General features: G+C 35.1%; 2 protein-coding genes across 3 annotated transcripts; one reads left to right on the forward strand and one right to left on the reverse strand.

Moving 5' to 3' along the window:
• The first annotated feature begins 1,872 nt into the window (after positions 1-1,872).
• LOC145122555 (uncharacterized) lies at positions 1,873-2,966 on the forward strand. The gene is made up of 2 exons (XM_079058145.1): positions 1,873-2,407; positions 2,503-2,966. Exons 1-2 carry the CDS (start codon positions 1,873-1,875, stop codon positions 2,964-2,966), a joined length of 999 nt encoding a protein of 332 aa, XP_078914271.1.
• A 2,360-nt stretch (positions 2,967-5,326) lies between these two features.
• Positions 5,327-8,441, reverse strand: LOC145119230 (uncharacterized). Of its 2 annotated transcripts, none has more exons than XM_079054848.1 (3): positions 8,314-8,441; positions 6,140-7,547; positions 5,327-5,991 (listed from the first exon to the last, which is right to left on the reverse strand). In XM_079054848.1, exon 2 carries the CDS (start codon positions 7,470-7,472, stop codon positions 7,011-7,013), a length of 462 nt encoding a protein of 153 aa, XP_078910974.1. In that variant the 5' UTR covers positions 7,473-7,547; positions 8,314-8,441; the 3' UTR covers positions 5,327-5,991; positions 6,140-7,010. The 2 variants fall into 2 exon arrangements, with proteins under 2 accessions (XP_078910974.1, XP_078910975.1); XM_079054849.1 differs by having other exon boundaries at positions 5,327-6,067.
• Positions 8,442-17,062: the final 8,621 nt, after the last annotated feature.

Consider the following 17,062-nt stretch of genomic DNA (forward strand, 5'->3'; position numbering starts at 1 on the left):
CTCAGGCCCCCAGCGAAAATCCACGCCCTTCCTCGTCAGACGAGTGAGGGGTACAACGACCTTGGAGAAGTCCTGAATGAATCTCCGATAATACCCTGCTAATCCCAAGAAACTTCTAATCTCGGAAGGAGACTTCGGGACCTCTTACTGCATAACTGCCTCGATCTTAGCCAAGTCGACCAAAATCCCGTTCTGGTTAACGAGGTGTCCCATATTTTTTTTTTTGATTTATGATGCATTGTTGTTGAAATGTCATCAATTTAAGTTATTATTATGTTGAAATATCATTAATATTTGTTTCTAAAGTATGTATTCCATATTTTTTTGTAATTAGCAATGGGAGATAAACATACGTGGACCAATGAGCAAACAAAATTCTTATTGCACACTTGTATTGAAGAAGTACAAACTATGGGTAGAAAAGGTTTGAGTTTGCACAAACAATCATGGAACAAGTTAGGAACAACCATTAAGGAAAAGTATGGTGTGGATTTGAATCAAAGACAATTGAAAAACGCCTATGACAACCTTAAAGCCAAATACACAAGATGGTTATACTTGAAAACAAAACTGGCAACCTGTACAATCCACAAACAAATACTTTTAACTTAACAAATGAGGAGTGAGAGGACTTTAAAGAGGTATATATATATATATATATATATATATATATATATATATATATATATATATATTAGAGGTATTTTGTTTATATAGTTGCCATATATTCTTATATTACTTTTTTTACATTGATTGGGTTTAGGGACATCCGAAAGCCGCTTCTTTGAAAACCGTCCCATTATTGTTTCTAGAGCTTTGTGCAGAACTCTTTGATGGAAACAGTGCCTCTGGTAATCTCAGCTATGCCACATCCCAAACACCATCGGGACATGGACCATCTTCTTTCCATGTCGCACCACTAAAGCTTATGGACGCCCCTTCCATTAACATAGATGAGGATGATTACTTTTCCAATTATACTAGTGAGCATTTTACTCAGCCACCACCTTCTGTTGCTTCACCTTCTGCTGATTCACCTTCTGCTGCTTCACCTTCTGGTAACCCCAACAAAAGGGCTAAACCCTCAACTCCTAGACCTCGAGCTCCTAGTGCCTCACCTGATCCACCTTCTTGTGCCTCACCTAAAGCTTCTATTACTGCTGATGATTTAGCACTGGAGATGCAAAAAGCTCTATGCCATTTGACTCAAGGGCCAACAATTCCCCAATGTTTTGAGAAGCTTGAGTTGCTCGAGTTAGGCCCAGTAGACCCTCTACGATTTGCTGCGTATCATATTTTTGGATGGACCATGAATATAAGAGAGATGTGGGTAAATTTGCCCAATGATCCACAGATATTAAGAGGATGGATCGAGATGATAGCTACAAGTTTAGGAGTTTTAAAGGATGGAAAGATTGTTCGTTAAGTTTATATGTTTGAGTTGTTTAGGTTTTAATTGCATGTGTTGGAACTATGTGGTTATGTTTTTTGGTTATTTGCTACTTGAATGTTATTTGTAGTATTTGGTACTTGAATTTTATGTTATTTGTTACTTGAGTTTTATGTTATTTGGTACTTGAGTTTTATTTTATGTTATGTTATTTGGTACTTGAATCTTATGTTATGTTATTATGTTATGTTAGTTGGTTCTTGAGTTTTATTTTATGTTATTTGGTACTTTTGTTGATTAGTAGGTTCCTAATGGATCACGACAAAAAGATACTTCTCATAATTCTAATGTACTTGTACGTCCGCTACTTTTGGAAGATGGGTGTCAAACGAGTGCGGGACAACGATTCGGAAATGACGGGACATTAATTTACGTTAGAGTTACTTCACCGTAATCCTCTACAATGTGTTGAAGTACTACGCATGTCCCGTGAACCATTTGTCCGGCTATGTGCTCATTTTAGAGTAAACTATGTGTTAAAGGATAGCAAACATGTATCGGTTGAGGAGAAGATGGCTATGTTTTTGATGATGATCGGTCATAACCAACGTTATGTGATTATCAAGTGGAGATTTGAACACTCAAAGCAAACAATTCATAAGTTTGTTCATGAAGTGTTGGACAAAATGTTGCTTTTCGCACATGACATTATAGTACCAACTTCTTTTAATCTGAATCCAAACATTTTGGGACATAATAGGAGGCTACGACGGGTGTTCAAAGGAGCAGTTGGTGCACTTGATGGCACTTTGATACATGTTGTTGTCCCTGCAAACAAACGAGATTTATATAGAAGTAGGGGAAAAGGTGATTGTTACCAAAACGTATTGGCAATATGTGACATCAACATGATGTTTACGTTTGTTGTGGCTAGTTGGGAAGGGATAGCACACGATTCTAGAATATTATCAGAAGCATTAGCAAATCCACATGCACCATTCCCGTTACCACCATCAGGTAAGGTTATGGTTATTTAAATAGTTTTATCTTAGTTTGAAAAAAGAAATGATTTTTATTTATTTATTTATTTATTTATTTTTTCCTTTTTATAGATAAATATTATCTTTGTGATGCCGCCTATGCAAACATTCGAGGTTTTATGGCACTGTACTGTAATGTGAGGTATTGGCTTGGAGATTTCTGTCGAAGACGTGCATTGACGAATAAAGAAAAATTTAACCATGCACACGCAAAACTTCGGAACGTCATTGAACGTGCTTTTGGTGTCTTGAAAGCACAATTCCCTATATTGAAGAGGATGACACCATTCTCGTTGGTTACACAGCGAAACATTACCCTTGCATGTTTCGCGCTTCATAATTTTATAAGAAGAGAGGGACTACGTGATGAGTATTTTGCACGATATGATGAACCAAATGTCTCGGTTCGGAATAACAATGCAGTCGTTGATGATGATGAAGATGAGATTCCAACACATAGTACTGCAGCAGACCGTGAATATATGACCCAGTTACGGGATGAAATTGTCGAGCAATTGATGCAAAATATGGAATGAGAATTATTAATGTTTGGTTGTATGAACTTTATTGCAAAATGTTAGTTTAAGACTAATTTGGTTGTATTAATTTTATTTCAATGTTTTAAGACTACAATTATTAAAAAATTTGTATTTAAAAATTATTTTCGGTTTATTAAATCAGTTTATTTTTACTTTTTAATTTCTGCAGCAGCCTGCAGATCTTAACAAAAACAAGCACGTTTCTAATTACAGTCTGCAGCTATTTGGTCCACCTCTTCTGCTGTAGAGGGTTGCAGAGGTGGTCCGCAAACTTTATGAATTTTTGCTTCAGAAAAACAAACAACACCTAAGAGAAAGGGAAGTAAAATGCATATTTTTCTGTTCCCAAGTTCGATAGAAAGGAAAGGATAATTTTTTCTTTTGTGTTCCCGAGTTGAAAGGAAAACAAATGAAACTAAAAGCGGACAGTTATACTCTTGTCATGTTTTTACCACAATTTTAAATTTATATCACACGATTCTCTTGGAAAAAAAATTATGCCTAAACTTTTTTTTGCTACCTTTATCTGCCTCTCAACCTCTAAACTTCTTTACTTTTTTTTCACATAATTATTTATACAAATAGGAAAATCTACTTAAAAGTTCTTATATTTTGACCCTATTAACGACTTAGTATTTATCTTATTTTTAGTCATAAGTCCTAAAAACTAGTAATGGTTTGCATTTTGACCAATTTATCCGGTAAATCGGTCATCAATAGAATACGAGGATTGTTTCGCATATATATTTTGAAAATACATATTTTCTAATTTTTCTTTATAATAATCTATGTGTTGATTTTGTTTTTGTTTTATTAATTATGTTAATGGTTTACATTATATTTAAAACATTTGTATTGGTCCCATGAGAAAGTTACGATCGTTCGAAGTTGAGAAAGTTTCAACCATTCAACGTTGAGACGAAAATAACAAAAACGCAATCTTATAATATTTTCTTTATCTAACAGAGAGAATATTATTATGAAAATAATTTTTTTCTTCTAAAAAGTAACAATATAAAATACAAATGTTAATCCATAATTATTAACCAAAAAAATCCAAAATATAAAAACTTCAAATGCATGACTTTGCATTTGTTGTTGAGCATATGTTTAAATTCATTTATCATAAACTTCGCTTTTAATAATTGGATTCTTTTATTAATGATAATTTATTATTAGCTTGTCATAAACTTTATGATTATTTGTGTTTATCGTTTGCAACTGTTTTTTTTTTCTTTTAAAAAAAACATAGTACGAGTAAAAAATATTATCTTGATTTTCTAGTATGTAAATGAAAATTTTTGGTTTAAATCAAATCTTATTTGGTTTATCTATAAAACGAAACAAATAATTCAAAACCAAATAACCCAAACCAAACCTTATTCCGTTTGGTTATAGTTAATCTAAAATTGTTAAAAAAAAACGAATAAACTGAAACTCGATTAAACCGACTGAACACCCTTAATTTTAATTTTTAAGAACCTTAATATCATTTTTTTAACAATTTTTTTCCAAATATAACCTTTTGTAACTTTTATATTTTTATATTATTTTTAAATGTAATATTGTATGATAATAATATAGAAATACAATAAGATAAATAGATAATAGTAAGATAATACTTTGTCATACATAAACTATTACGACATTACATTAAAAGAAAAAAAATATTGATCATATGTGCAAAAAAGTCTTTGTTGGTGATCGGTTTACTGGTTAAAATAATTAAAATGCATACGACTGTCAGTTTTTATCATTAATAGGGTTAAAACATAAAATCTTTTTCAATAGATTTCTTGATTTCTCCAACACCATGTTCTTGATTTCTCCAACACCATGTTCAGGAATTCAACTTAAATATAGAAAAGAAAGGAAATAGATTAAAAATAACAATAAAGTAAAAGAAACTTATGTTTTCGGGTTTCATTAAAGGAAAGAAGTAGAATGATCACTTTCCCTACTAACTTTCCTTCCGATCACACTTTCCCTCTTAATTTTCTTTTCACTCTTTCCAACTCCGACTCAATAACACAAAAAACAATATTTTTTTCCTTTTCTCTTCCTTTCTTTCTTTCTTTTCTTCTTTTGTTTCATTGCTAAAACTCAGAAACTAGGCAAAGAAGTAAGCAAAATGGGAATCTTCATGATTATAGGGCCTTTTAAATCGTTACGGGGCTACATGGCCACATGCATCTATTTATTCATTATCTTTTTCCCTCTTGTACGTTATAATAAGTTGAGTGATTATGAGTCCTTTTTTTCTAACTAATAAAGAATAAACACCAGACCCAACATCTAGAAAACAAGATATGACACCATCAATAACTCTATAACAATCCAATGCATATAACAAAGACTTTGAAAAGATTTGTTAAGTTTGAAAATCTTATTTTACTTTTCCCAGAAAAGAAAAGAAAATAATCTGGCCCGTCCATGCCAAATAAACAAAAACTAATCACAGTTTTAAAAACCTAACCTGGGAAATGGAACGTATAATCAATCACATCACATCTTTGTTTCATAAAAAAGAGAAATATGAATTCAGTCTTTCTTGAAATAAAAAGTAATTGCAGCAAGCATACTTGTTGGTTGTAGTAACAAAAGCAAAAGACTTGTTGAATCACCATCCTTATATAACACCACCTTCTTTATGAGTCTCTCTCTCCACTCGAGCTCTGTTCTAAGGTTTGTGTAAGAAGATGAGCAGAATCCATAAAATGTTCCATGAGGATTTAAGAAACAGGAGGTCTCAAGGTGTTGATTCAATTTCAAATATGGAGGTTCACATCATCTTTTTTTTTTTTTTTTTTTTTTTTTTTTAAGATCAGGTTGCCAAGGTTGAAGACTTGGGATTCGAACTCTATTTTGAAGTGTTGGCCATGCATCGGAATCCATAAGAGGTTCAAATCCACCAAAAATACCATGTTGGCTTATGAGACTGATTGGTGCAGGATGTGTCATGTCAACTTGTAGTCTCTGTCACTTGCAAAATCTTGTAACCAAAGAATAATAATAAGTGCTTCTGCAATGGAATAAAGACAAAACATTTATCAGTAGTAAGTAATCCCCCTCATAGTCTTTACATCTTTGGCTTCGACCTAACAAACAACAAGGAAGTAAGAATCCATAAATGAGGAGGTCTCAAGTTCAAATCTGGGTAATGGTATCACCTTTCATTAGATTGAGATTTTCCCCCCTTTATCTGCTTTCTTTACTCCCTCAGGAGTCAATCTCTTCAATAGCCGTAGGTCCACATCTCATTACCCAAAGGTCATCCATCAATGACTGTCTACATCTAACCTCCCACAGTGTCTCTCTACCCTTGAAAGTTGAAATAAGTAGTAGCTTTAGGGCCTTCATTCCAAAGAATACTACTTCACTTCTGAAAAGAGACAAAGACAAACATTTATCAGTAACCAATCTCATAAATATCACAAAAATCCACAAATCAATATTAGTATTCATAAACTATTTACAACTCTCCTGAATGACAAAACCTTGTGATCCTGCAAACACAAAATTTTAAACACACCCAAATAATTAGAATACATATATAATAAAGAATTAATCCTGCAAAAAAGGAAACAAAGTTAGACATGAAAGATGAAACTCTTCTCCTGGGTTCTCAACTGGTCTATTCCTGTCAACTAAAACTCCCAAAAACATGGACACAAAAGATGTAGTTAGCAAGTCAAGGTATAAAATTCATATCAAACAAGTAATGGATTGGGGTGGGGGTATCAAATTCAAATCTTAGCAAGTAAACACAAGACAAGAGGCCAACTAAAGGGTAATAATGTCACAACTCCTTGCTTAAAGCCGAGTTATAAAGAAGAAGAAGTACTTACTACATACATAAGATCCGAATATTATAAGTTTTTCTCCTACAAATAGGCACGATTGCCATTTAGGTAATTGCATAAAGTTTGCAGAAAAACAACATGATTCAAAATACTTGCAAGTTATTAATAATAATACTCTCTCTCTCTCTCTCTCTCTCTCTCTCTCTCTCTCTCTCTCTCTCTACTATGCTAAGCCTAGTTAATTAATATCCATGCTAATGCTATCTCCAAGTTGGGTGAAAACAGGAATGGGAGCAACAGCAGAAAAGGATCTCTCAAAAGGAGAGGAATGGAATTGTCCACTCCTTCTGCGCTTAGAAGCACAGGATTCTGGAGGTGAAGAACAAGTACTACTCTCCTCTTCCAGCTTCCTTCGAACACCTTTCACAGCCTGTACTTCAGCTGCTGTTAGAGGAAAAACCTGTCTGCTCACTCTGCAAAGTGAGTTGTTGTTATCATAAACAATTCTCTGGTTACAGTTTTTGTCACAGATGTGTGTGAGCCCTGTTACTTTGCAGCGAAACATGTTCCCACACACCTGCTCGTTTTCACATTTCCAATCGCACTTGTGAACAAAAGGCTCATCTTGCCCTAGTATACTTGACAGGTAAATAACATTTGTTGCTACCATGGATTTTCCAAATACCTCCATTGAGTTCATCTTCTTCTCTGATTGCTATAACTGTTTTTTTTTTGCTCCTTTTTATTAGCTCTTCACACTCCTAATCCCTTGATTCTGCAGTGCCCAACAAACAGGGAAACTGTCAGCTTCAAAGAATAATCATGGAGTTCTCGGAGTTCTCGGTCTTTGGGTTTGGGAAGAAGATTGACATCCAACAACATGGATCTGATATGTTGATCCCCTTATCCACATCCATATGCGGATGTAAATAATAATAATAATGTTTGATTTTAACTGAGTGCAGATCCAAACATGTGGAATATGGATAATGTACTATTATAATGAACAATTGATGTTATCCATAAGCAGATATCTAAAATCAGAATTGAGATGTTGATTTTGGATATAAACTTGTCATGTCCCACAAATTGTATCATGAATCATATCTTACTAATAACAATATATTCTTAAATCCAACTCATAAGGCAAATACAATCATTGTCAATGAATAAACATAGAAAGGACACAAAAAGCCCTAGAATCCAAAAAAAAAAAAGGAATTTTTTTAATAAAGTCTCACACACCAAACAAATCCAGAACGAATAATCAAAGATACGGACCGGTAAAGTTAATGATCTGGAAGATTGAAGGTAAAACACAAAAATGGTAAACCCTAGAAAAGTATGAGCAACAAAATCCACGGATATCCAACAACCACACCTAATTCCAAAAAACTAACATAACCGATCATGGAAATTAGAGCCTAATGTGAAGAAATAACAAGATCTAATGAGAGAAATTAGGAGATAAGCAAGAATCATAGAGCTAATAAGCGGCAAAAAAGGTAAAACCTAGATAAAGAAATTGGGGGAAGACTCACCAAGCAGAAAGTCGTTTCTCTCTCCAAGCAGGAAAATGGCGAGAAGAGTGTGGAGAGGGAGCATGGTATATATAGAGATAATCACATGGTGATCCGCTTCTCGTGTGAATTTTGAAAGAGTAGACGTAAATTGACATGAAATGCGACTCAAATTTTGTTGAAATGAAAATCTTTTCGTTTGTGGGACCCTCCTCCTTTTACTCTTTCTGGTTGACCTTCACGCCCCCTATTTTACTAATTTTAAGTTAAGTATCTTCGAATGTAATCTATTTAATTATAATGATGCATTATCTTATCTATCTAATTAATTTTAATGATATGCATCTTTTTCACTTTTATTGCAATGTAATCTATCTTTAACAATTTAACAACACGTATTCGTAGGGTAACAATTACTTAGTGGTTTGTTATGCTTAATTTTTATATCACTATAATTACATACATCATTAACAAACAAAGACAGAATACAAACTTCATATCTAGGAGATCAAAACCAAACTATACAAACAAGTTTACTTTGATTGAAAATTATGTCACATCAAAATCTAAATAAAAAAATTATTAATATGAAATAGTATTACATCGTTCATTAAAGTGGAACTCTTAAATATTTTAAGTTTTTGAAATCTTGTGTATATTGTCTAAATATTTTTTCAAGAAATTCCATTTCAAAATACAAAACAAAAAAGTCATTAAAAAAAATCATCTTTTGTTTTATTTTTGTTTTATTTTGTAACCTTGTTTTACCCATACTTGTTTATAAAAGTGGACTCTTTGTTGTAGTAGTAAAACAACAAAAGTAATAATGATACTAGTTATTACATAAATAAGATAAAATCAATAGCTCTACTTATCCTTATTAACAATTGACATAATTCTAAAGTATGTGTCAATTGTTTATATAATCTACACGTTGAGAGACTATCGGTTTCCTTTTGTTGAATTTGTATTTTCAAAATAATTTCTCAGTCATAAAAAATTTCAAGAAAAAATTTATCTACTAGTTGAGATACATCGCCACTTAAAAAACTCATTGACAATTACATGATCTAAATTTCTAAAAGTTGAAGCAACTTCATCGAGCTATCATTGAACCGATGATCTAGTTCCTTTAATTAACAGTTAGTTGTTTCATAAAAATTTCACTCGGTAATGATGATCAAGTCATAATTACGAGATTCAAAAACATATAATAAATCAAAAGATAAATGTAAAATTATATTCCTAATAACATGTCCAAGTAGATATAGTACGATCAACCAAGAACACAAAATAGACGTAAATGAATTTTACCTTATTTTTAGGGAGATTCTTTGGTGTGGAAACAATTATTTGATGTAACCAGTAACCACCTCTATCGATATCCTCATGAGCAATAAGGAATGTTGCTAGAAATCAACCAACAAATCAAGCTTTCGTTCTTCCTTTGGCTTCTTGATAATCAACAAATTCAAAAGGGGGAGGATGGAAGATGTAGCACTCCTCGTGTGAGCTATTTTTGAAACATTCCAAAAATACAGTCCAAAATTTTTTCGTTTTAAATCATTAAGAAAACCATAGTCATCAAACATCATATAAAAATCATAAGTCGTGTATCTCAAAATATCATAACATCTATCAAACTATATATCAGAGTATAAACATCCCAGACTAAACAAATGGTGTGTGCACTGCAATCATCCCGAGCTTTTCCCCTTGCTACCGGAAGTACCTGAAACCAAAACTGAAAACTATAAGCACGAAACTTAGTGAGTCTCCCCAAACTACCACATACCATACACATAATCACATAATCATATAACATAACATTGGGCCTTGCCCACTACATCGGGCCCCGCCCGACATCGGACCGAAGTCCGGCATCGAGCCCCGCCCGGCATCGAGTAAAGCTCGGTATACATATCAACATATTAACAATACACATAATAAACACATAGCATAAACATATAAACATTCCGCGGACCCCGCCCGACATCGGACCGAAATCCGGAAACATATAACATAGCATATAAACATTCCTCGGGCTTTACCCTGCATCGTACCGAAGTCCAGAACATATAAACAAGCACATGCAAGAATCACAAAGACATCAAGCATACAAACATTCCTCGGGCTTTCCCCGACATCGGACCGAAGTCCGGAAGCATATAAACACATAAACCTACATCGGGCACTGCCCGACATCGGACCGAAGTCCGGAACATGCTAACATACATAAACGGGCCGGCATTGGTGCCTTAGACCCGTTCCTAGGAGGAAACTCACCTCGCAAAGCTGAGTGTTGAATCTCACAGTAAGGAATCTCTAGTGGCTGCTCCAACAACTCCCCGACTATCATTACAACAACACTTAGTCAAAATCCATAATTCTTCTTAGGGTAAAATGACCATTTTACCCCTTGGTCTAATTTGGACCATAACCTAGGCCCAATTCCATCTAATCTCTCCAAGCCCATTAATGGCCCACTAATGGCCCAATTTTCTAAGTTGGGCCCAACTCCTCAAATGGGCCTTCCCTTAAGCCCAAACATGTCCTTGGTCCATTATCAGACTTCTGATGGCCCATTAAGGCCCAATAACTGCTAAGTCCAAAGATTGGCCCAAACCGAGGCCCAAACGTCGCAAAGACCAAAACCTGATGGTACGCTGGGCGTACTCCTCTGTACACTAAGCGTACTGCTGCATGGCTTGTACGTTGCGCGTACTGGCTTGTACACCCAGTGTACCACCTTGTTAAGCCATAAACTTCAAAAGTGCTTATTCCATTAAGACCTTAAGCCCATATTACAGATCTGAGTCCCTTAGCATGTCTTAACTCATAAAGTCGATTACTTGGTGGCTTGCAACCCATCAAATGGACCAAACCATGGAGTATAGCAACTACTTCCACGGAAATGGCTAGAACTCATGCATGGTCACAAAAGGACCTTAAAGATCGAGACTTTACTGCTAATAGGACACATTTAGCACTAAGGGTGGCAACCCTAAGCCTAAATACGAAGTTGAACCATAAAAATCCATTCTTTGGACCTAAAAAGGTCCAGAACTCCATAGACATAGATCTAAGCATTCACGAGGAAAGTTGGAAGCTTTTATACCTCCAATGAGTGCCAAAAGGTGAGATAATCTCAGATCCTTGAGCTCAAGATACTTAAGTTCTTCTTCTCCAACTCCTCCTTTCTTCTTCCAAGCTCCAAATCTCCAAAACAAGCTTCACAAGGCCAAACACACACAAGGATGAGAAAAGAGATGCTATCATGGGTTTCTGAGGTTGAGAGGTTGGTAAGGAGGCTAGGGTTTGAGTCATAATGTTCTATTTATATGGCTTAAACCCTATAATTATGGTTTGGAGTCTGCTCACGTACGCTGCGCGTACGTGCATGCACCCCCCGAATCCAATGCTCCTCTACACCCCGCGTACGCCAAGCTTACGCCCAGCGTACGTCTTCTAGGCAGCCCAACTACACGGCCCACTTACTAATGATCCACTCAATAATCCATCTATTAAACTCTTAGCCCAACAATTTAATTAAAGAAATATTAAATGATTATTACCTCATGTGACGGATGTTACAATTTTAAATAGTCATTCAAAACAAGTTTGAAATAATATACAAATGATAAACATTTAAGAAATCAATTTGTAGATAAAGGTCCTAAACGGTCAAGTTCGTGACCTTTAAAAATGTTTAAGTGTCAAAGTATAGTAGGGTTTAAATGTCCAAAGCTCCTTAATATCCTAAATATCTAAATTTCCACCAAGTAACCACAACTAACCTAAGCACATGTTAAAATAATAGGTTAGACTTAGAAAGTCTAGTAAGTAATACAATGTTTAGACAAAAGGAACGAACATTTCATAATAAAAAGTCATAATCCCTTAAAAAAACAAAAACAAAAACAAAAACAAAAACAAAAAAACTCGTAAATCATCAAAGCATCAATAAATTGGGGAACCATGCAATCATATAAGTACATTGTTATTGTTGGAAGTATGTCTGTCATTACATAATACTTCTCAAATAACTAACATCTAGTTAGTTATCCAATGCAACTGCTAAAAACTTGATCTTAATCAAGTTTAGCCCTTAGATAAGTGATCAATTATTCCTTTGTTCCAGATATTCATATGAACTTGAGACATGAATAATGTTCAATCTTAGTGTTTAAAATTCTATTTCCCGATAAATATTTTTGACAATCACCTGACTTCTAAATCGAACAAATCAATTTATTCAGGACCTGGCCAGAACATTAGATGTCAGTCCTAAATCATCAGGGCCCCAAGGATATCGCTTATCCTGTTAAGGAAGAAGGAACAAATAAACTTTGACTACATAGTTTTTGTCTACTAGTCTAATCATACATGGGCATACCCTTTTATGACTACCAGTTACTGATAGCATTGGAGTACACCAATGCACAACAGATTCCGTAAGCAAAACCCCATATGCATCTTGGTTTGAAGAATAAAAGATATTATCGTCTTAAAATTACTCGTGACTAGATACATGAAGGAATCTCTAAGTGCGGGTTGTTCCAATACTTAAAATCCACATTTTAAGTACTCGTGCGGTATTAGCACAATCTCAATTGCAATGACCATAACAACTTAGTCAATCAACCAATACTCATGAAAATCTTAAATTCTAATACTCACTCCTGATAGTACGACCGACTGCTGTCTTTTAAACATAATTAAATATTATGGAAGTGGGTTCAAAACATGCAAAATAGAAACACAATAATGAATAACACAACTTTGATAGTAACATATGTTCTTTATTAAGTCTCTACGAAATAAACATCAAAATGGTTACAATTCATATTGTTATATGTTTCTAAGATAAATCAAACAAACGCAAATGTTTAAGCCAAATCATTTGCAGGTCAAATGTCTCAAGACTTTGTCTAGTTAACAGACTTGGTCAGTGACATTGCTTAGTGAATGGATCGGCAAGATTATCTTCCGATATGATCCTATTAACTTATGATGTCTCTACCTTCGAAAAAATGTAATGATACTTCTTTATTATATGGCATATGAGCTTGTGTTACTTGGGATTTATGCTTGAGGTAAGCTCACCCTTATAGTTACAAGAACTTTCATAAGGACCATCAATGATTGAATTTCAACAATGATGTCACTAATGAATTTCTTTCAATCACATAGTTTCCTTTGTATTTCGACTATATGCAATATACTTTAAGTTTCAATCTTAAATTTTATATGGTGTATTACTTAGTTCTCATCCAACTAATACAACGTCATTTAGTAAAAACACAAATTTCGACTGCAAACGAAATTGTCTTTATTAGTGTGGAACTTGTCATCAATGTAACCTTTACAATTATGACTTACATACTAAGACTAATTCCTTTGTCCTTCTAGGACACAAGGGAATGTACTTGATTTTGATTCATCGGTTCTTGTCAAGTTGATTTGATCAGATCTGTCATGATCAAGGCATACAAGTGGTACAAGTCATGATCAATCTCATAAGCAAATGTTTGTGGGATACGGATCATCTCTTTTAGCTTAATTATAGAACTAGGAAATATCATTGCTCAAATGCCATACCATACTTTATTAGCATGAACATTCTAGAAGTTTTAACCTCGAGATTCCATGCTTCAGGCTTAATCCAGTGAATTACTCATATAGATCCTCGTGTACTATTTCTGCCATGTTATTCTAGGCAAATCAAATTCAAAACCAAACCAATTTGTTACACTTGCTAATCCATAACATTGTTTCTAATGAACTGTGTATTATCCAAACACATTACAAGGATGGCGACTATAATCCCACTAGCACTCACATATATGACTCATATTTGTTTCTTAAATTCAAAACTCCTTGAATTTTCTTATTGAAACAAGGATTCCAATTACTCTCACTAGCTTTGACATACTCATGGTCCACCTTCGTTTCTCAAAATTAAAAAACCCTTGAATTTTTCCATTAAACAAGGATTTCATTATGCGAGATGCGTGTCTCAGATCATAAATGAACTTCATAAGCTTACACATTCTTCGCAACCTATCTTGGTTTAAATATGTGTATGTTCACATCCATATTTGTTACCTTTTGAAGATCCACTTATGCTTAACAATTAAGGCCAAGTTCTTGATCAATTAGGTTTCAAAATTACATGGATTGAATCTTTATCTCCATGTCATTCTTCTATCGTGTAGCCTTTTAGGGCCTACCATGACTTCTGATAACTGGCACACTTTGATAGTCATCTACCAGTGACTCATATTCCTTAGTAATATATATATATATATATATATATATATATATATATATATATATAAATATATATGAATTGGTCTATGACGTCCTCTATTAAGTCTTATTAAGAGGAATTGGAGGTATGTTAGTTTCCATAATAGCCTTTTCAAGCTCAATTTAAAGTTAGGACAACTTATAGGTTCTTTGTTGGTTGACTATTAATCATTATCAAGATGTTATGAATCCCGCTAACTCTTTTGGATATTATTTCCTTCTTAATTAGGAATGTCCTCCGAGCAACAAACATTTTGTTCACAGAAGGTTTGTAAAACAGTTACCCTAAAAGTCTAGCTGGGATGTCCAACGAGATAATACATCTCTCGTTCTAAGTCCTGGGTGGAGACAACTTATGAAACAGTTTTCATAATTGCTTAAACGATCGATGTGGTTTAGACTAAGATCCTCACAATCCCTATAGGATTTTAGTATCTCATCCTCTTTCCCAATTGATCCTCAATTTCGATTCATAAGAGCATTAGACACCTAAAAGGTTCCAAACCCATGTTCATATTTGGTCATTTATTATGGTTAATCTGAACGGATTAGTTAGTTAATTCCAACAGATATTTACATCACCAAGTGAATCAAATCTCATATATCCTGACAAACAAGATTCGTATTAATCATAAAACTTGAGGTTGAATGATTTCCAAAACCATGTCCAACTGGATCTTTGGTAATGTTGTAACGCCTGGTTCCTGGTATGTATTTAACTTATAATTTATTTCATTTTATAGAGCAACTCGACGAGTTGGGAGCCCGAAACTCGTCGAGTAGAGATCATAAGGGCCGCACATTTTAAGTAACCTACTCGACGAGTTGGGAGGCCTCAACTCGACGAGTAGGCTGGCATATATGAAACCCTAATTTCCGGGGTTTGCACCCTATTTAAACACCTTAAACCTTTTCTATTGGCCTCATTTACAGCCTCCACTGTCCTAACCCTAGATCTCAAAACCCTAATGCTATTATGAGAGTTTGTGAGCCATTTTAGGTGTTTTAGTGTGTGGTTGAATCCATTGGAAGAAAGAAAAGCTTGAGAACACAAAAAGGAGCATATAGATCCAGAATCCTTGCCTCATCCACGACATTTTGCTGGCATAAAGCTTGAACCTTGCTTTGTAGTTGTTTAGATCTTCTTTTAGGCTTATTTTGATTAGTTTGGTCCAAATATCATGGTCCTTGAGAGTTGGACGTCCCAAATGGGTTAGAACTGCAAATCTAAGGTCTTGAGGGGTTTTCATGGAATAAAGGTGCCAACTTTATGGCCATGGAAGTCCCATGCAACCTTTAGACCATCATTTTGGCCTCTTGGAGCTTCTAATGGCCATGCATGTAGAGAAAGTTGGGACTTTATGTGATCTTCTTGTCCCTAGAGTCCAGATCTATGACCCGATGGTCTATCTTGTAGTTTTGGTGGTGTTTGGATTAAGACTTTGGCCTTTTTGGGATAGGTTTTGAGTTTAATCCATTTAGGAAAGGTATTAGTGGGTAAAGTTGGAAACTTTACCCTTCTAGAAGCATTTCCAGACTAGATCTGGAGTATAGAGTGTAGATCTAAAGAATAAGTGCTTAATGCATTAAGAAGGGCTAACAGACAAAAGAACTCGACGGGTTCATAGAGGAACTCAACGAGTTGGGTCGAAGAATCCTGATTTTGTTTAAAGGAAGAACTCGACGAGTTGGATCGCGATTTCACAATTCTTCGATTCATGGGAACTCGGCGAGTTGAAGGGTAAACTCGACGAGTTGAGTCAACTTGGAGCGTTGACTTTGTCTTTGACCTAGACTTGACTTTGACCATGGTTGACCCTAAAGAGTTGTGAGTATGAAATGACAGCTAAGGGATTGTTTTGGTTCAGGGATTGAGTAGAGGCAATTTCAGGGCAGAGACGTTTCAGCTATCATCCGACATTTGAGGTGAGTTTCCTCATGGTTTGAACGGGTCGAAGGCACCAATGTCGGCCCGTGTATGTTACGTGTGCTGATTAGTAGTTAATTGTGGGCAGGGCCCGTATCTTAGCATTACTTGAGTATGGATATAGAATGGATTGGTAGATTTGGTTATACTTATTGTCTGTGTGATATTTGTATGTGCTTCTTAGTTAGTTGAGTGTGGGCGGGGCCCGAATCTCACTATTAGATGAGTGTGGGCGAGGCCCGTAAATCCTAGTTAGCCGAGTGTGGGTGAGGCCCGTATCTCCTAGATAGCTGAGTGTGGGCGGGGCCTGTATCTCACCAAGCGTGGGCGGGGCCTGTAATCCGTGTGTGGGCAAGGCCCGTGTCTCCTTGAGTATGGGCGGGGCCCGTACCTCCTAGTTGCATGTTATGTGTATGGAATGTGGTAGTTTAGGGGAAATTCACTAAGCTTTGTGCTTATGATTTTCATTTTTGGTTTCAGGTACTTCTGGTAGCAAAGGGAAGAGCTCGGGATGACTACAGTGCACACACC

This window comes from Lactuca virosa, chromosome 6 (assembly GCF_052849685.1).
Source record: "Lactuca virosa cultivar CGN04683 chromosome 6, Lactuca_virosa_CGN04683_v6, whole genome shotgun sequence".
NCBI classification, from domain to species: domain Eukaryota; kingdom Viridiplantae; phylum Streptophyta; class Magnoliopsida; order Asterales; family Asteraceae; genus Lactuca; species Lactuca virosa.

Coding starts and splice junctions, on each gene's coding strand:
- LOC145119230 (XM_079054848.1), bottom strand. CDS start 7,472: ATGAACTCAATGGAGGTATTTGGAAAATCCATGGTAGCAACAAATGTT.
- LOC145122555 (XM_079058145.1), top strand. CDS start 1,873: ATGTCCCGTGAACCATTTGTCCGGCTATGTGCTCATTTTAGAGTAAAC. Junction 2,408..2,502: donor ATTCCCGTTACCACCATCAG/GTAAGGTTATGG, acceptor TCCTTTTTATAG/ATAAATATTATCTTTGTGAT.